General features: G+C 39.8%; 1 protein-coding gene across 1 annotated transcript in view; it reads right to left on the bottom strand.

Annotated features, from left to right (window-relative positions):
* Positions 1 to 9,977: 9,977 nt before the first annotated feature.
* The window catches only part of LOC118858115 (ketosamine-3-kinase-like), a 37,167-nt gene continuing 25,943 nt past the window's right edge, over positions 9,978 to 21,201 (bottom strand). The window contains exons 5-6 of the mRNA XM_036768567.1: positions 16,183 to 16,305; positions 9,978 to 11,757 (exon numbers count right to left, since the gene is read on the bottom strand). Of these exons, the coding sequence (XP_036624462.1) occupies positions 11,419 to 11,757; positions 16,183 to 16,305 (462 nt within the window). The 3' untranslated portion in view covers positions 9,978 to 11,418. The remainder of the gene's footprint in view (positions 11,758 to 16,182; positions 16,306 to 21,201) is intronic.

Here is a 21,201-nt window from a genome sequence, read left to right as displayed (position 1 = left end):
AAAAGCAGGTCTTTGCTCAGGTTCTGGTTCCGGATCCCGTGAGAAAGCGGTCCGCGTCCAGTGCTGTCCCTCTCAGGCTCTTGGAACCTCAGGGCGAGACTCCTAGGAGTCTCCTATAGTTTTGAACCTCCTTACTCAAAAAAAAAACTTGAATAAGACATTGAATGGGCGCTTCTATAGATAAGCATTAATTCTAATAATTCTAATAAGGATTTTATCCTGATGTTAAAAGGCATGCTCGCTAAACTTTCCTGAAGACAATTATTTAGAAGGTTTTAAAATGATAGACATCTTCTTTTTCCTTAAAGCAAATTAACCTTTAAATGCTGGAATTCATTAACTAAGTTGGTGCCAAATGTCCTCATTCTCAAATATTGCACAGAATTCCTAGACATTACAAAGTTCCTTAATAAAAAAGTGTTATAATGGGAGGACACTTAATTTCTATAAATTACATACTCAATTAATTAGCCTTATCACAATAATAAGGTTGACCAGGACTTAAAAAAGCTTTTTCCATAAGAATTCCTCTACACAGAAAACCACACAAGATTGATAAGAATTCATGACTAGATGGTTTCAAAAGTTCTTGTTTCAGTTAATAACCTCAATTTCTTAATTAAGTACAATTCTTAATCTAACAACATCCAGATTATAAGAGAAATTATTCTCTAACAGCACAGGTAATGCGATGTTAACCAATTTGTATATAATAACACCACAAGCACTTATCATGTACTTAAAACTTGAAACAGATTCCAATTAATTACCAATCTAGTGATCATAACTAAGTTGGATAGGCAAATCAAATCTGATTCATAACCACTAGTGGTAACATTTTAATTTCTAAGGCCCAATACTCTCTGCATTGTAAAAGATTACCACATTTTTCAATATTGCTGATACATCTGTTTGTCAAATTACACAATTTAGAAATGTACCAGTGCCCTAAACACGCATTTTAAAACTTGAAACAACCCTTTTATCAATTTAGGTGAACACATTTCTAAATCTCCTTGCACAGAGAATCTTTCATATCACTATTTGAAACTATAACTTTAAATCACCAGATATATTCTCATAATAGAAAACTTTTTCACACAGAAAGTCTGTTCTCATGGTTAAATATCCGTATTATTAATTATTTACTTGTTATAACCACATATAACAGTTCCAAATTTTATCACATCCCTTTAAAAATCCAATTCACATATCTCAAACTCAGATTAAAATTGCTATAATATCATTTCTTACCACACAATGGTCTTCTCAAATTTCACAATCTAAGAGAATTTTTGGGAACACAATGCAAGTTTAGAAGTACAGAAACAATAATTTTCAGATGACATCTATTGCATTTCCAGATACAATGTAGGAACTGTTGGTCTTATTACTTCTGGTATGTGAGAAAGGTGGTTTTGGGGATCACTGGAATTCCTAGGCAGGGCCAAAGTCCTGAGGAAGAACCCTGTGATAATCCCTAGGGAAGGCTGTACAGACGACAGGACTCCCAGAGGAAGACCAAGTGGTAGCCCCCTTTAATCTGTGTGGATCACAGGGCCTCCTAGGGGTCAGACCCTAAGGAAGACCCAAGTGATGGCCCCTTAGGACGGCGATAAGATCACAAGGCTCCCGAGACAGGGCCAGAAGTCCCAAGTGATGTCCCCTTAAGAAGGCCGTGCAGACCACGGGGTTCCCCAAGGGAATCCAGAGTAGTAGCCCTCTTAACACCGCAGTGGGGATCACAGGACACCCCAAGACAAGATCCAGGAGTAAGCCTGGCAAGCTTCCGCTGTCTGTTGCTTCCCTTCACTTGACCCTAGGAAAATTCATGTGATTTGCCTATTCACACCCAAAGAACTCAGGACCAGAGTGGGCAGAGGAAGGCGTTTTATTATGCTCCCTGAGAGAGCGGGTGAGTGCTCACAGGAACACTCACACTGATACAGCTGCAGGAGCAGGGGTAACCATTCCCTCCACTCCTGCTAGAGTCATGGTTAGTTTACAATCTTTGTTTTTTACATAGTTTTCCTAGGTTATACAGTTTATATAAATAGGATAATAAGATACAGAAGCAAAAGTGAAGTTAATTAGATTTTCCTTGTCTTAGTTTAGGATTAAACTATATTCTTTTACTTCCCCTACTTTCCCTCTTAACATATGCAAATGATGCAAATCAGTAGGCCTGGATTCTTGACCAAGACCAGACCCTAGATAAGCCTGAACAGGTTCAAGTGGGTTTGGCCTCTCTAATTCCCCAGACTGCCTTCTCAAAAAGTATGCACATGCGTTCAAGCCTCTGACCTCTCACCTGACCGACCTTGAGGCCTGGTCTCTGCTAAAGCTGGGGTGGGGGAGGGCAGGGAAGCACACCTTTAGTTTTGTGGAAACAAAACTCCTCCTCCCATTTCTTACAGGTATTATATATTAATGTATTAATATATAAATACATGTATCACATATATTAATACATTAACATCCCAAATACACTTTATTTAGCTGTATATTCTTCAGCACCACTACCTCTGGCACAGGTATGGGAACTTTTGCCTGGCCATGAATGAACTTATGAAAGAAAAAGAAACTTAATTTTGCACTCACTTTTTCCAAGCTTCATCTTATACAAAAATGCCTAAAAGGATTTTTTCGGACTCCCAAGGACGATATAAGAGCAGGAAAAAATCCCTTTTAGTTTTCTAAAGGGTCCCTCCCTAGGTGGGGCCTGGCAGCCCCTTGAGGGCAAGGCGCCTACCCTTCCAAGCACTAACTAACCAGTCCTATTTCTTTACAAGTTTCCTTTTAGCTTCAGCTCTGATAACCTTTCAATGTGGAGGGTGGGGGAAGGGTGAGGCCAGGAACACATGGCAGCCAAGGGGAGCACATGGACTCCTGACTAGACAGGTAATCTCAAGCTGCTATTCTACAACCCCCCTACATTCCTTATACAGGTTTTCTATCTCTCTCTTTCACAAATTTTACTTTTAAACTTTACCACAAGGACAGGCTACAAAGGTACTCAGGGGCACAGGACTGACTGTCAGTCTGTGAATTTCTGTCCCTTTTGCCCGGTGGGGAGGGCGACTGAAGTTTTTCCCTACAGTTCTCCTGCATTCTCTACTAATCTGATCTAGGGGGAGAGGAGTTTGATTTAACTGCTCTAACTTTTACTGCAGCCCTAGTGAAAATGATAAGGGCACAGTCTCTGGGAACCCCTTGAACCCTTGAACTCTCCTTGAATCTTCCCACTGGACCTGGCCTTGGCCTGAGGCTATAACCATTAAGCCCCCCCCCCCTACCTTGCCCAGTCCTCTATTGTCCAGCTGTTTCCCACCCTTAATCCTGTTTCCCATCCTTAATCCTGATCAAAATATCTATACCCCAGCCCTTTATGGTCTGTCATTTCCATGTAGCCTTCAGCTATTTCCCCCACCCTGGAGTCTGACCTCATCCCAGTCCCTTCAGGCTCCTCCTTAGACTCCTCCTTAAGTCCCTCCCTAGACCCCTCCTCTGGTCACCCCAGACCACCCCTCAATCCCTCCCACAACCTTTGTGTATATAATCTCCATCTTGCCTCCATGAAGGCGGTCAGATCCAATCTAGCTCAGATTGGTCTGGCCCACTTTCCTTACAGGTGTCGCAAGGGGTGGGATGTCTTGGGGCAGGCCTATTTGGCTAACTCTTAATAAACTTTATCTTTTCCCTTGGCTGAGAAAGCTTGAGTCGAATTCTTTCGGCAGGACCCGGTGTGTCGGTACTTTGGGGTGTCGAACACCTCTCACCCCAAACCCTCATCAAAAAGATCTCAATGATTGTAATTCAGGTAAACTTCACCCCTTGCTCACTCCCAAAAACCTCTTTTGTACTTGAATCTAAGGGAATCAGGGACTGAGACAAATGCGAGAGTCCTGCTGAAGACTTTAACGGAGGTTTTAGCCAGAAGGCGTTCATTGGGAGGAGGTGTTTTTTAGCAAGAGTGAGCTCCTGGAATGACTTTACAATTTCAGGAGTTCTTTCTTCCCAAATTCAACTAACCAATTTCCAAACCTTTAACAATTTAAAACCCAGAATTTGCCAGATTTTAACCCATTCCCCGTAGTTCCACGCTGGCCAAACGGGAGCCACAAGGAAGGGAGTCTGTTTCCCTAGTGGCAGCCTGATATCTCTGGCTGCCTATGTTTCAGATTTTTTAACAAAACACAGACATTTTACAATTGACACAGACACGCAAACAGAGACGAACTCAAACGCAACAAAATTCACGGTGTGGATCGAATTGAAGGCTAAACAGGTCCCCTCAGAGGAAAGAAAAGTGAACCAGATTTCCTCCTTTAGGGATAGGACCCTCAGTCTTCCCACAACCCAGCAGGAAGAGACCTGGCGTCCCAGCCCTTCCATTCTGCCCACCTTCCCCTCGTCAGGGGCATCGTGGTAACAGAGACCAGATGGCTAGCCCCAAACCAGAAAAGCTTACCTCTAGAGGGTTGAAAACCAGAATTCTCCGTAGGCCAAAAAGGGACAGGTCAGCAAAGAGCCCATTCTCCGAGACCATCACTCCACATCAGAGTCCTAGGAAAAGAAATCCCCAGGAGCCAGCCCTCTGAAGTGAGAGAAGGTGGATCGGGGGCAGAGACTCCCTGTTGAGGTCCGGAATTCTGTGTGTGTCTCCAGGGCGGTAACACGAAATACCGCCTCATCTCGCTGGGGCCTCCAAAATGTTGTACCAGAAGTGAGCGAGACACACCACAGAGTATAAGTTTTAAGTGGAGAATTTACTAGCCGGTGGCCATTAGGGTACGGCACCACAAATCAATGGCAAATGTGTTGGGGTCATGGCTTGGCTTATACAGGATATGGGGGTACAGAGTGGGGGGGGGGAAACAGGAACAAAGGTCCTGGCTGATCAAAAGATTCAGTCTATGGTACTAGTGGGATAATCTCATTTATATTCCTTGGTGGAGTCATGGAGCCCCAGGGATATCTGCTAGACAGGGTCTGCCAGGTTATCCTTCAGTGGGATGGTCCTATCTACTGAGATTCCTTGGTGGAGTCATGGAGTCCAAAGGGGTTTGCTAAATGCCAAAGATATCTGAGTCCATTCTTTCTGGGGGTGCTTGTCAGTAGCTAAGGGTTTCTCAGGGGTTCCTAATTTTCCTTGTATTACAGTTTATTCCTAGACTAAGTATGTGTCTATCACCAAGATGGGGGGAGACAAAGAATTCAATGGTCCAGGATAAGGGGAAGTTATGTAGTATTTCAAGATAAGGGGAGCACCAGGGAAAGAGCAACTCAAACCTTAGGGCACCTTTGTATCAAGAGACTATAGGGCATCTTCAGGTTAGAGGATAAACTAGGGAAAGGGTAGCTCAACCCTTAGGGCACCTTTGTATCCACATCAATAGGAAAGTAATGGATTTAAGAGATAGAATAGTTTCTCCTACAAGGTCATAAGATAGTTTGTCCACAGGTCAGGTGTTTTTGTTTTGTTCAAGTATTAAATCTGAGGTATTAGATTGGCCTGGCCAGCCCTGGCTTCAGTTGGCAGTTTTAGAATGGGTGGAATGATCTCCTTGAAGTGGAGAAGGAAACTGAGGAAGGTGAGCCAGGGTGACTTCTGTGCTTCTGGTGATGCTTCAGGTAGTGCCTCCGTGGTCTACTTATTTATGGGGCTTCCTCTTTTACCCCAGAGCAATTAGTGAGTAAACTGCCTGTAGCCATTCAGCCAATGTGAATATAAAGCGAACTTTACCCTGAGGATAAAACTGTTGTTGATTTTGCAACAATTTGGAGATGATCACCAGCTCTAGGTCCCCTAAGGAAATTTAAGCCTCTTCCAAGTAATTCTAAATGAAAGAAAATTGTTAACACCAAATGTAGCATAGGCTGCCACAACCTCTTAATCATCCTAGAAATGTCAGAATTCCTGTAATGTCCTAATATTCCCACCCTTCAGATAATGTCCCTTAGGCTGAGCTGAGCCACACCTCAAGTCCCCACCCTGGAATCTTTCCCTGTAAACCAAGCCAACTTGAGCCAGATCTGTCCCAAAAGTAGCCCCTCACATCCTTACCCCTTCTGTTGGGATTCATGGCATGAAGGGCACAACAGTCAGAATGAAGTGGTTTTCCTTGCTCGGATTGCCAAGGGCAGCTAGCATCTCAGTGACTAGGCCTTGCTACCTCATACTGCCTCCTTCTCTTCCCCTCCTAAAAGTATAAAAAACCTTTTCATGAGTGTCTTGGTTGGGAAATCCATTGTGCTCTGCACTTGCTGGTGACCCCAGTTTGCAAACTTCTTTATCTCAATTAAAGATGCCTTTTCCTTCACTTATGGATTTGGTTTATTTCAGGACTTGACCTAAGGAATTTCCTTAGAACTCAGTTTTCATCAATGGAGCAAGGAGAGATTAAATTTTTTTGGATGGGAAGGCCACCCTATACCCCCATCTCCTTACCACCACCACCCACCAGCAAAAAAAGAACAATTCTGAAGACTGAGACCTTCCCTGCACTTGCTGGGACCAGATGTATCAGTATTTTTTTCCTGAAATATTTTTATTGAGACCTTTTGTTTTTATGCTATCTATATTTTCTCCAGTATCCTTCCTCTTATCCCTGGCTAGAGAGCTATCTCTGACAATAAAGAATAAAACAAAGAGGAAGAAAAAAACCAAGTTTAGCAAAACTAAAGCAACATATTAAAAAAGTCTGATATTATATACATTTTCTCCTGGAGACCTCCACTTTCTGCAAAGTAGTAGAGAAAAGTATCTTCTCTTACTCAGTTATGTGAGAAATAATCATCTTACCAAGAATTCCACCTGTCCATGAATAAATTTAGAAAAAAAGATTTTTATTTCATGTCATTTCAGACAGGTGACCTGGTCTTTGACCCCTTGTGAAAAAGGGTCTCCTAGCAGATGCTGGTACACTTCAGGACAATTACAAAGCCCTTTTATAACCCATCCTGATTTGAATTTCCCTCCCTGCATCCCATTGGTCAGCATTTCAGGGTTCACAGCCTATCTGAAAACACCTAAACCCCACCCCCATGTGGATCTATACCCCTACTTACATCTCTCATTTCCACATTTCAATTCCCTCCACCCCCACCCCTTGCGCTCATTTTCTGATCTCCATAGCTTGAGAAAGGCATGTTCTTAGTTGCTAAGAGAATTGACAAAAGCTCTGAGTTGAAGTGTGAGTTGGTCCAGGGTATCCATGAGAAAGAGTCCCATTATCTAGTAGATAGCATCTGGGTTAATGGACCTCACCTTTGGTGAACCACACCTGGTCGAGTTTTTGATACAGAGGAAAAAGGCCTTCTTAGAACAAAAGGAGTCTGCTTTTAGAAACACTGATTAACAGGCGGCCAAAATCCTCCAAGGATTTCTATTACAATTAGTTTTATCTCTCACATTATCCATCATATAATTTCTGTAGAAACAAAATTCAATCATCTCTTGCAGTTATTTTGTTATTTCTTTTCATTTCCATTGTTGCAGTCATTTGTGTATATTGTTTTCCTGGTTCTGTTTACTTCACTTTTCATATAAGCCTTTCCATGCTTTTCTGTATTCATCATGGAGTTTTTTACAGCTCAGTAACTTTCCACCCAACTATAGGCATTTACCTTCTGCCCCCATTCTTTGATACCATTAAAAGTGCTGCTATAAATACTTTTGTATATAAGGGGCCTTTCTTTTTGTCATTGAATTCCTTGGGGGTATATGCTTAGCAACAGAATCTCTAGGTCAAAAGGTATGCACATGAGGCAGCTAGGTGATACAGTGGATAGAGCACCAGCCCTGGAATCAGGAGGACTTGAGTTCAAATCTGTCCTTACAAATGTGAGAAACAATCATCTTACCAAGAACTCTACATGGCTATTCGTGAATTCAGGAGAAAAAAAAAAGATTTTTATTTTCAGTCTGATGGGTGACCCATAAGAAAAAGGCACTCCAAGCACTGGGCACAGCCAACTTTTAATTCCCATTCTGGACTACAAGGTCCCTCCCCTGTTCCCCACTGGCTGGATACAATACCACTTCCTGAACTGCCTATTCCATGTTGTTCTCCTAGAAGTGTTCCCCCACCCCTGTCGTGTATTGCATGTGCATTCAAATTAGCTTGCTCCACCCTAGAGTATGTGTGGATTAATATTTAGCAGCTTGTTAAGTATACATACAGGTTTCTGATCTTTTACTCAAATCAGAAGCCTGGTTCTGCTAAGTCACAGCTCTGGTGGAACTAGTTATTTCTGACTTACATCCTGTTATGGAGTGTGTACTTGTCTGTGGAAACAGAACCCCTTCCTCTGTTGCTCACACACCCCTGACACTTATTAGCTGTGTGACCCTGGGCAAGTCACTTGCAGAAAAAAAAAAAAGGATGGACATAATCATTTTGTTTGCATTATTCCAAATTGCTTTCCAGAATGGTCGTACCAATTCACAAGTCCAACAATGGTGCTTTAATGAGTTTTGACTTACCCTTCTCCAATATTGTCTACTCACATATTTTTATCACGGGAATTTGCCAATTTGTGGGGTTAAAGGTGAATCCTAAGAGTTGCTTTAATTTACATTTCTTTTATTATTAGTGATTTGACTTATCACATGGTTGCTAATAATTTGCAATTCTTTTGAGAACTGCTTGTTGACATTCTTTTACCATTTATCTATTGGGGAATGGCTTTTGGTCATATATTTGTTAGCTGTCAATACACCTGAGATATTAGACCTTTATCAGAAGGATTTGATACAAAAATTTTCCCCTAGGCAACTTCTCTTACAGATGGATGAATTTTGTTCATGTGAAAGCTTTTCAGTTTCATGTACCCAAAAGGGTCTGTTTTATTTTTCATAATTACTTCTATCCTTTGTTTGATTAAAAATTTACCTCCTACCCATAGTTGGGGGGGGGTGACACGGTTGGTTTTGAATTTTAGGAGTATCTGGCAACTCTGAAGAAAATGGATTGGAACATAGAGAAGCTAAAGACAGGGAGATCATTTAGAAGGGCATTGCAGTAGTGCTGATGTTTAGGGGTGCTGGGACCTCAAAATAGTGACACGCCTGAATGAATCTGACTCAAGCCTTCTGTCAGCCAAAGAAAAACAAAGCTTATTAAAGATCCGCCATATTGGGTAGACTCTGTGACACTTGTGTTGGCAAGTGGGCCAGACTGAATCTGAGCGCTTTCATGGAAACAAGACTGTGGGAGGGAGCTAGGGGTGGTCAAGGAGTCTGGGGTGAGTGGAGGGAGGGTCCAGGGAGGATCTGTCTTGATGGGATGGGAGTGACTAGAGGTCAGAAGCCAGGAACCAAGAGAATGGGATTTTGATAGGAGCAAGGGCGGGAAGTAGCAGGAGGCAATCTGGAGGTAACGGACAATGGATGGCTAGGCTAGGCTAAGGGTAACAGAAATTTGGACATAGCGATAATGAAAACCTTATGGCCTCAGGTGAACACCAGATCAAGTGGGAAGACTCAAGGAGAGTTCAAGGGGGTTCCCAGAGCCTGTACCAAATCAGTAGCACAGGCAAAAGGTAATAAGGGCCTAAAATAAGGATGAAGTTGTGTGAGTGGATGCAAGTGTGCAAATGGGGTCCCTTAATAATCTATTATACATATAATAACAGATTTCCCCAAACTCTTCCTGAACTTGTTTTTAGCTCATACCATTTGTACATTTCTTCACAGTACACAGTACTTCTTTATTCACTTGTATTCTTTTATACTATTTATCTGTATTCCCCTTCTCTACTTGCATTTCTTACCTGTCTGCAGTATTTTGGGGGCTTTTCTGACTGACTTTTTTCCCTCCTTCTTACAAAGGATGGTTCATTTGGAAGAGGGAAAGGGATATATTTGGAAATGAAAGTGATGTAAAAATAAAAGATGTAAATTAAAATTTTAAATAACAGAAAAGAATCAATTACAAATGATATGAACAAGAAAGCAACAAGGTCAAAATGGATCTTTTAAGAAAACAAGCTTTGTCTATTTTATTACCACACAACGTTACAGCTGTTATTTAGCCAAATTATAAGACAAACAGCAAAAATAGATGTATTGTCAGATATCACTCACTGAAACAGCTGAAAGTTCATTCAAATTCTCATGGCAAAAGGGTCAAAAGCATCAACAGCATTTATTAAATTTACCACATCACTGAAATACTAAGTAAAGGAAGCAAGTTTAAATTTGTTTCAAGACTCTATGAAAATAAGATAACTGACCAGGCTTAGGAAAATTTGAGGACAAGATGTAGTAAATAAAAAAGCAAATAAATTACTTCACTTAGCCAGGACTACATTAAAGCATTTAAAAGCTCATTTCAGGATATACAGCAAAGGAAGCAACAGTAAAAAAGAAACACCTCTGGGTAATCTGGAAGCCCCTTTGCATGGTAAAATCTAGACCCAACTCAGCAATTTCATTATGATAACATTTCTGATCTGCAATTCTTAGGGTAACAGACTACAAATTAACATATTCCTCCAAAAGCACTCTGAAGTAGCTTCAGATCTGTAAGTAGCCTGAGAAACAGTTCCATTTCCCAAACTTTTATGCTCCTCAGCTCGTAAGCCTATATTTCTGCGATCAAAATGGAAACACTTGACTTCTAATATTTGAAAAATAGTTCTTGGATCAGTAAAGAGATTTGAGACCTTTCTGGGGGAAAAAAACAGAACGTTATTATTAGAAAACACAAGAGGCTGCTGCACCTCTTTTCATTAGATTCGGTGATCCTGAATGTTATGAAGCTTCTAATTAAGGACTTTCATTTCCAGACTTAGGCCAATCTGATCAAAAAGAAGAACTGACCACTTCTTATGTTCTGTTATAGGAAGACAGCTAGCTAAGGTTAGGAAACCTACTTCATGCTACAAGAAGGGTTCATCTAAGAACTACATAAGCTGAAAGGAATGTGTTTAAGTAATCAAAAAAGAAACAAGGGCATTTATTTATTACCAGACTTTCTTATCCACACTTCAAATGAGCTTGATCACTATCCTTTTCTCTTCTATCTTGGTAACATGATGGCTCAATGCTGCCATCCATTACTTCACAGTTTATCCTGTAGCATCTAGCAAAATGTTCAACTGTAAAATAAATTTTTCTCTAAGCTGTGAGGTATTTTTCATGGCTTATAAATGAGCTACTGTATGTGTTTGTGGTTTCTGGATTAAAAAGCTCAATACTGAGCTACTCTAATTCCAGGAAAAAGTTAAAAACAAAAAACAAAACCCAATTCCTTTGGGGATATGGTAGTATTCAAGGGAAGGGAGGCCAGGAACAAGAGAAATCCTAGACTCTAGATGTTTGACTATAATGTTACATACCTCCTTAGAGAAATAATACTATGTTTGAATCACCAAAGTGGGCTGAGGCCAGAACACTAAAAGAGAGAGCACTCATTTTATCAGGTTCCTCATTACATTCAGGGAAGATCCTCTATATCCTGATCCAAAATGATTCCAGTGATTCAAGTAATGAAAGAGCTGATAGAGCTTAAGTCGCTTCTCAAACCCTGGGGCTTTGGGGATTTTGCTGTGGTAAGCTGAGTAAAAAGAACTGCCAAAGCCCCCAAACATTCCAGCTATGGCAAGCTCAAACTCTGAGTGGCCATAAAATGAAGCTGGATCAAAAATAATTGGCCCAGACGCATCCTCTGCAACATTTCCTCCCCAAAGATCTCCATGGAGTAAGGCAGGTACAATTTCCAGGCCTTGAAACATGCCAGGTATCTTCAACTGGAAAAAGAGGGGAAAAAAAGATGTTGGTGATTGTCACCTTTCCAGTTTCACCAATTAAAGTAATAATAGAATCTCAGAGTTGGAAGGAACTTTGGCCATCCAGTCTAATCTTTGTTTGAAGCATAAATTCTTTCCACAATATCCCCAATAGGAGGTTACCTAGCCTCTGAATTTTTTTTGCTTTTTTAAAAATTTGTTTTTAGTTTTCAAAATTCATTTCCACAAAATTTTGAGTTACAAATTTTCTCCCCATCTCTATCCCCCCCCACCCCAAGATGGCATGTATTTTGATTGCCCCTTTCCCCAATCTGCCCTCCCTTCTATCACCCCACTCCCGCCCTCCCTTTATCCCATTACTTTCTTGTAGGGCAAGACAGATTTCTATACCCAATTGCCTGTATATCTTATTTCCCAGTTGTATTAATTTTTTTTTACATTTGTTTTTAAAATTTTGAGTTCTAAATTCTCTCCCTTCTTCCCTCCCCACTCACCCTCCTTGACAAGGCAAGCAATTCAATATAGGTTATACATGTATTGCTATACAAAACACTTCCAAAATAGTCATGTTGTGAAAGACTAACTATATTTCCCTCCATCCTATCCTGTCCCCCTTTATTCAATTTTCTCCTTTGACCTTGTCCCCTTTCAAAAGTGTTTGCTTTTGATTACCTCCTCCCCCAATCTGTCCTCCCTTCTATCATCCCCCCCATCCCCTCCCTCGCTACTTTCCTGTATTGAGTGTGTGTCATTCCCTCCTTAAGCCAAATCCAATGACAGCAAGATTCACTCATTCCCTTTCATCTACCCCTTCTTCTCTTCCATTGTAACAACTTTTTCTTGCCACTTTTATGTGAGATAATTTACCCCATTCTATCTCTCCCTTTCTCCTCCCAATATATTCCTCTCTCACCCCTAAATTTTATTTTTTTAGATATCATCCCTTCATATTCAACTCACCCTGTGCCCTCTGTCTATACATACATACATATGTATGTATGTATGTATGTATGTATGTATGTGTATTCCCTTCAACTACCCTAATACTGAGAAAGGTCTCATGAGTTACAAATATCATCTTTCCATGTAGGAATGTAAACAAAACAGTTCAACTTTAGTAAGTCTCTTATGATTTCTCTTTCCTGTTTACCTTTTCATGCTTCTCTTGATTCTTGTATTCGAAAGTCAAATTTTCTATTCAGCTCTGGTTTTTTTTTTGTTTATCATTTTTTATTTAATATTTTAGCCTTCAACATTGATTTCCACAAGATTTTGAGTTACAAATTTTCTCCCCATTTTTACCCTCCCACCATTCCAAGATGGCATATATTCTGATTGCCTCATTCCCCAGTCAGCCCTTCCTTCTTTCACCCCACTCCCCCCCATCCCCTTTCCCCTTACTTTCCTGTAGGGCAGGATAGATTTCTATGCTCCATTCCCTATATATCTTGTTTCCCAGCTGTATGCAAAAAACAATTATTTTAAGCATCTGCTTTTAAAACTTTTGAGTTCCAAATTCTCTCCCCTCTTCCCTTCCATCCCACCCACCCTCCCTAGAAAAGCAAGCAATTTGACATAGATCACACATGTATCATTATGTAAAACACTTCCACAATGCTCATGTTGTGAAAGGTTAACTATATTTCCTTCCATCTTATCCTGTCCCTCTTTATTCAATTTTCTCCCTCGACCCTGTCCCTTTTCAAAAGTGTTTGCTTTTGATTACCTCCTCCCCCTATCTGCCCCCCTTTCTATCATCTCCCCTTTACTTTCCTGTGGAGTAAGATACCCAATTGAGTGTGCATGTTATTCCCTCAAGTTGGATGCAATGAGAGGAAGATTCACGCATTTCCCCTCACCTGCCCCCTCTTCCCTTCCAACAGAACTGCTTTTTCTTGCCGCTTTTATGTGAGATAATATACCCCATTCTATCTCTCCTCTCAATATATTCCTCTCTCACCCCTTAAATTTATTTCATTTTTTTAGATATCATCCCTTCATATTCAACTCATCCTGTGCCCTCTGTCTATATTCCCTTCAACTCCCCTAATACTGAGAAAGGTCTCATGAATTATACACATCATCTTTCCATGTAGGAATGTAAACAAAACAGTTCAACTTTAGTAAGGCCCTTATGAATTCTCTTTCTTGTTTACCTTTTAATGCTTCTCTTGATTCTTGTATTTGAAAGTCAAATTTTCTATTCAGCTCTGGTCTTTTCACTGAGAAAGCTTGAAAGTCCTCTATTTTATTGAAAATCCATATTTTGCCTTGGAGCATGATACTCAGTTTTGCTGGGCAGGTGATTCTTGGTTTTAATCCTAGTTCCTTTGACCTCCAGAATACCATATTGCAAGCCCTTCGATCCCTTAATGTAGAAGTTGCTAGATCTTGTATTATCCTGATTGTGTTTCCACAATACTCAAACTGTTTCTTTCTGGCTGCTTGCGATATTTTCTCCTTGACCTGGGAACTCTGTAATTTGGCGACAATATTCCTAGGAGTTTTCTTTTTGGAATCTTTTTCAAGAGGCGATTGGTGGATTCTTTCCATTTCTATCTTACTCTTTGGTTCTAGAGTATCAGGGTAGTTTTCCTTGATCATTTCTTGAAAGATGATGTCTAGGCTCTTTTTTTGATCATGGTTTTCAGGGAGTCCAATAATTTTTAAATTATCTTTCCTGGATCTATTCTCCAGCTCAGTGGTTTTTTTCAATGAGATATTTCACATTTTCTTCCATTTTTTCATTCTTTTGGTTCTGTTTTATAATTTCTTAATTTCTCATAAAGTCACTGGCTTCCACATGCTCCATTCTGATTTTTAAGGCAGTATTTTCTTCAGTGGTCTTTTTGACCTCCTCTTCCATTTGGCTAATTCTGCCTTTTAAGGTATTCTTCTCCTCATTGGCTTTTTGGAGTTCTTTTGCCATTTGGGTTAGTCTCTTTTTTAAGGTGTTATTTTCTTCAGTATTTTTTTGGGTCTCCTTTAGCAAGTCATTGACATGTTTTTTGTTATTTTTTTGCATCACTCTCATTTTTCTTCCCAATTTTTCCTCTACTTCTCTTACTTGCTTTTCCAAATCCTTTTTGAGCTCTTCCATGGCCTGAGATTTTCTTGGAGGCTTTTGATGTAGGCTCTTTGACTTTGGTGACTTCTTGCTGTATATTTTGATCTTCTTTGTTATCAAAGATTCTACAGTCTGAGTCCTTTTACTCTGCCTGATTATTTTCCCAGCCAATCACTTGATTTTTGAGCTCTTTGTCAGGGTATGACTGCTTTCAGAGTGGAGTGTGCTCTGTCCCAAGCTTCAGGGGTTTTGCACTGCTGTTTACGGAGCTACTTCTACTCTGAGGTGGTATGACACTCCTCTCCTGGCCTGTGCTCTGGTCTGTAGGTGCAAGCACTCCTTTCTGCTGTGCAACTTTCAGGAGGACTCCCTCTCCACAGCCACCACAAGCTCTGCCACACCAAAGCTCCTCCTCCCCCAAGCACAGCCAACCAGAACCAAGCAAGGCAAAGCAATAAAAATGCCACCACAGTGCCAGCCAAGAGATCCCTGTACTCCTGCTCTGATCAGCCACCTGATTCTCCCCACTGTCTATGGGCCTGGAGCTCTGGAAGCAACTGCCACAGCTGCAGCCACCCCACCACCCCGAGGTTGGGCACTGGACCAGGCACTTCTCTCACCCAGGTCCAACAGTTTTCCCACTGACCTGCTAAGTAGTCTTTGGCGTTTGTGGGTTGAGAAGTCTGGAAACTGCCACAGCTCAGTGATTCAGTGATTTAATGCCCTGAGGCCTGCTCCACCTGGTCTACTCCAGTCTGGTCTCTTCCCACTCGGCTCAAGCTGGGCTGTGCTCCACTCCCAGCACAGTGCAATAGACCCATCCCAGCAACCATCCAGGCCATCTTGGGCTGGAGACTTGTTTCACTCTGTCATTTTGTGTGTTCTGTAGCTCTAGAATTTGTTTAGTCATTTTTTTACAGGTTTTTGGAGGGATTTGGGGAGAGCTCATGCAAGTCCGTTTTCTCACCATTTTGGCTTTGTCCCCACCTCTGAACATTTCTAGTGCTGGAGAACTCTGAGCAGCTCTGATTATAAAGAAGGTTTTCTTTCTATTAAGCTGAATTTTTTCCAAAGGAGTTGCAGATTACAAATTGAATTTATTCTAAAAAGCAATTTATAGTATTCAAGCAAAATTATTATGCATTACTCAAATGATGGGATGACATGAGACTCAGCTTCGGATTCTAGCAAAGAACTACCGGCCTAGATTTAACTAATCATTTACTCTGGAGAACCACAGACACAAAAGGCAGGCATGTCTATGGAGGAGACAACTAAAAAGATCTTATCTTAACTCAGGTACTGTCAGAGAATACAAGTCTAAAATGGCAGCACTTAGGAGTTTACATAACTCTTACCTGCAGCTGAGACCAAAGTTCTCTTGCTTCTCTATCCCCAGACTCCTTCTCCACCATGTCTATCTGGGGTTGAATTCGGTGCCTGGCATAGAATGTTACCCAGTCCTTCTGCCAATCATTCACCTATAGAAGTAAAATCAGGGAGGATGAAAAAAAAATATGAGTGAGAATTAGCTTTAATAGTGACTAGCAGAGCCAAAGCATAGGATATTAAATATAATTTGGCACTACTGAAAAATGCAATATATTTTATAGTCTACTGTCTCTGGGGAGTTCCAACTCTCTACGGCAGTTATCAGAGCCATGGGATATCATGGAGGGGGAGAGCCCTTAGAGTTAAAATTTTACATGTGGGTTCAAAAAATCAACTTCTTAAATACAGTACAGAAGGAATCATGTCTAGACAGCAGACGGAATTTGCTTCCCATCTCTAGTACAGATAGGTGGGAGGTAAGATGCTTATTAATTCAATAAATGTCATATTTAAAAATCTAAGATTTTAATGTATTGCAAACTAAATTTTAGTTAGCACTGTAATTTAGCAGCCAAAAAAGCTAATGTGTTCATGGGCTACATTAAGCGAGGCATAGTTTGCAGGAAAAAGGAAGTTAATAGTTCCTTTGTACTCTGCACTGGTCAAACCCTATCTGGAGTACTATGTTCAATTCTGGGAGCCTTAGTCAATAAAGGACATTAGTAGCATGGAAAATATCCCCAGAAGGCCATCAGGATGGTGACGGGTTCATTTCATATAAGTACTGATTAAAGGAACTAGAGATGTTTGGCCTGGAGCAGATAAAGTTGATGATAACTGCTTTTAAGTATTTGAAATACTGTCATGTGAAAGAGGGATTGGATTTGTTCTTTTTGTCCCCAGTAGGCAGAATCAGAAGCAGTGGATGAGAGCTGCAAAGAGGAAAATTTAGGCCTATTGGGGAAGCTTCCTAATGATTACAGCTACCACAAAGTGCAAGGAGCCTCCTTGGGATGTGATGAGTTTACCCGTGCTGGAGGTCTTCAGAAAGAAGGGTATGTCATAGTGGGAATTCCTTTGGGGTATGGGTTGGGCGTGGAAGAGGAAGATCATTTAGTAATTATTTTTCTTCTTCCCACAGTACCTAATATAGTGGTTTGCATATGAAAGGCACTAAAAACTGTTATTGAATGAAGTGACCTGCCTAAAGTCACAGAGCTTTTTTGTGCCACAGCCAGAAGTATAAACTCCATTTCTAGATTCCCTATGGAAGCCCGACAGAAAAGAGAAAACAGTAATATTCCTTTCTCTGGTTCTACCATCAATTGCTATTTCCACAGCGCAGTGGTTACTTACAAGGTTCTAGTTCTACGACTTAAATATCTTCATGACTAAAACTTCCCTATTATTACTAGAGCTGTGCAAGCACTTGTGTCACAGAGTTATTTCACTCTGGTATCAGAATAAGCAGAAATCACATTCTTATTTTTGCTTACGTAAAATGCTGCTGGAGATAGTGCTAAAAATTGTCATTTCAGTGAAAATGTGAATGCAATTGCTCACAAGTGCCCACACTTCCTCCTTCAAATTTAATGAAAAAATCAAACTAAGCAAAATTAACTTAAATGTCACCATCATAACCTTAATATATATTCTTCTCAATTTAGGGATAAATAGGAGGCAGCTATTACAAAGAAGAAAGACCATGAAGCAGGATGATTCTGAGCTTCAGAGGACCAGAAGGGAGATACCCTTCCTCAAACTGCTGCTCTTATGAACATGATGTTCGAAGCAACCCTGTACTTGAGAAGGGGCTACCTCTCATTTGTTTTCTTTTAGGTACCAGGGCTTTGTAAAATCTTGAAAAGCAACTTGTCTTCCCCTTTTCAGAGCACCCAAGCAGCAGGATATTGGCAATTGGTCCAGCTTTAGGAACAGACTGGATGAGAGGGAAACAGCAACCCACAGAAAAAGAAACTACCATAAAAGCAGCTAGGTGGCACAGTGGATAGAGGCCAGGCCTGGAATTCAGAAGATTCATTTTCCTGATTTCAATTTGGCCTCAGACACTAAATGTGTAAGCCTGCACATATCACTCAGTTTGCCTCAGCTTCCTCATCTGTAAAATGAGTGGTAAAAGGAAATAGCAAATCACTTTAGTATCTTTGCCAAGAAAACCCTAAATGGGGTCATGAAGTCAGACACAACTGAAAATGACTGAACAACACCATAAAGAAAAGAACTTCCTTTGCATGAGGATGTGAAATGTAAAACAGGTGTGTTCCAAAATATATAAGACTTATATAAGACTCTCAAATGATTATAATCATCCTTGTTCCCTTTCTGCATAGGATCAAAACTACCAGATAGATCAATTGAAAAAAAAAGGAACTGGACTCAGGCATAGAGATCTAGGTTTTAATTCTCGCTCTACCACAGAGCATCTATATCACCTTGGGCAAATCAACTAATAGTAATTTTTCTTGAATCTCAGTTTTTCATGTGTAAAACGAGTAGTTCAGACTAAATGATCTTTGTGATTTCCTCTAGTTCAGAGCTTCTTAAACTGTGAGTTGCAACCCCAGTTGCACAACTGAATGTGGGGGTCGCAAAAAAATTTGGCAACAGTAAAAGGTTTTTGAACGTGCAGTGACCAAAAATTAATTCAAAATCAAACATGTAATGAATTCAAGTTGTTCCTGGAAGCGCTTGCCCATGTTGCATTGCACTTCACTGCAGCCTTGGTTCTGACCACACAATGTGCACTTTGCGCTGCTCATGCCATCACACCACACAACACCAACAAACACTGCCAGAAACACCTTGGCTCAGATTCAAGACGATTGTATGTTATGAATTGCAGTGTTTTTACCGTACGTGCAAAACTGGTAAATGAATTTTGGTTTGGGATTAGGACAGAACTTCCAACAATTTCTAAAATGGCCCTAAACATACTTCTGCCATTTTGTACTATGTATTTATGTGAAGCGGCGTTCTCAGCATTGGCAATTATAAAAGCAAAATATTGATCAACTCTGAAAAATGTTGAAGATGCTCTACATCCTGCAGTACCAAATATTCCACCAAGATTTAATTTTTTGTGTAAAAATAAACAAACACATCCATCTCATTAGAATGCAAATTTGCTTTCACCTTTAATAAATGGTAAAATTATATGTATACCAAAGAATTATTTTAAAATAAATTTATTATTCATTATGTATGTAAATGTGTGATATGTATTCCTATTTTATATACCTATACACCTGGGGTTGCATAAAAATTTCTCGTGTGAAAAGAAGCCCTGCTCCAGTTCAAAAACCTATGACACAATGACTGATCTCTAAGGCTGCTTTCATCTCCAAATCCTGTAAGGTGTTCAAGCCTCAGATCTTCACTTGAAATTAGGGAAAATAAAATCTGTACTAATTTTGCAAGGATAAAAGCTTTATACACTTTAAAACACTACAAAAATGCCAGTTATTTTTATTCTTGATCTTCACAACTCTAAAAGCAGGCAGGGTTTATCACCACTATTTTAGTGATGACAAAACTTGAAGCTCTGAGAGTTTAAGTGATTTGCTCAAGGTCATGCAGTTAGGAAATGATATTGCTAAGATCAGAACCAATCTTTTCGCTCCAAATACAAAATCTTATTTAAAATATAAAAAGCCCTTGAAAATAGTTTTTGATGAAAATAATTTTAAAAAATAATTACCCTATATTACTGAATAATCTGCTTGTTATAATCTAGAAAACATATAAAATGTTGAGAATAATATTTAATATAATTTCATCTAAATTAAATCTAAAATAAGAATAAAATAGGCTCTGAGTAAGTGACTGAGATGCAAGAACTTCTGTGTACAAGCTTTAAGGCACAGATTTTGACTTTCATTTTGGCTGAGGCTTTCCCTTTTAGAAAATCTGCTATTAGTTGAGACTGATGACTACAGAGCCTATGTGCTTTTTTTTTTTAAGATTTTTTATTTTTAGTTTACAACACTCAGTTCCACATGATTCTGAGTTCCAGATTTTCTTACCCCTCTCCCCACTCCCTCCCTGAGACAGAATGGAATCTAATATATCTTCTACATATAACTTTGCATTAAACTTATTTACACAATAGTCAAGTTGTAAAGAAAAATTATGACCAATGGAATGAATCATGAGAAAGAAGAAACAAAATAAACAAAAAAAAACAATAACAAAAGAGGAGGAAAAAAAGGATAGCAAATAGTTTGCCTCATTCTGCATTCAGACTCCATAGTTCTTTCTCTGGATGTAGATAGCCTTCTCCATCGTGAGTCCTTTGGAGCTGTCTTTAAACCTTGTATTGCTGAGAAGAGCCAAGTATATCAAGGTTAGTCATCCCAGAATCAATATATCTTTAGTTGTGTATAATGTTCTCCTGGTTCTGCTCCGCTCACTCAGCATAATATGATGTAGGTTTTTCCAGGTTATTATGAAGTCCGTATCTTCCCATTTCTTATAGCACAATAGTATTCCATTACATTCATATACCACAACTTGTTCAGCCATTCCCCAATTGATGGGCATCCCCTTGATTTCCAGTTCTTTGCTACCACAAAAAGAGCCGCTATAAATATTTTTGTACATCCTACATGCTTTTCACAAACCATTATATCTTATGGGAGTTAGGCTGTTTTTTTGTATTTTCAAAGGGGCCATTATTGAAACAATGGTTGCTATGGAAGTATTTTGTAATTTCAACATTAACCTTTATTCCTAGGATACTTAGGCTTTTGGCTAAGAAGTTCATCAAAGAAGCCTGGCAACTATGTTATTTGACAGGATACATCTTTAAATATCACACTATGCCTAAATCATGTGATACCCAGTCCAGTATTGTCTCTGACATGGAGAGACATATTTTTATAAGGACATAATAGCCATATCAACCTCAAATTAAAGAAATATGCCACATATCCCCTTCTTTTCTTAAAAGGCCGAGTTAAGTGTCTAGAATCTTTCCTTTAGCCTATACAAATGTATTCTTACTCACTGTATGTAATACCCTTCAT

This window comes from Trichosurus vulpecula, chromosome 7, assembly GCF_011100635.1.
Source record: "Trichosurus vulpecula isolate mTriVul1 chromosome 7, mTriVul1.pri, whole genome shotgun sequence".
NCBI classification, from domain to species: domain Eukaryota; kingdom Metazoa; phylum Chordata; class Mammalia; order Diprotodontia; family Phalangeridae; genus Trichosurus; species Trichosurus vulpecula.
Note: the sequence above shows the minus strand (reverse complement) of the source record. Positions and strands in the feature narration are given on the sequence as shown.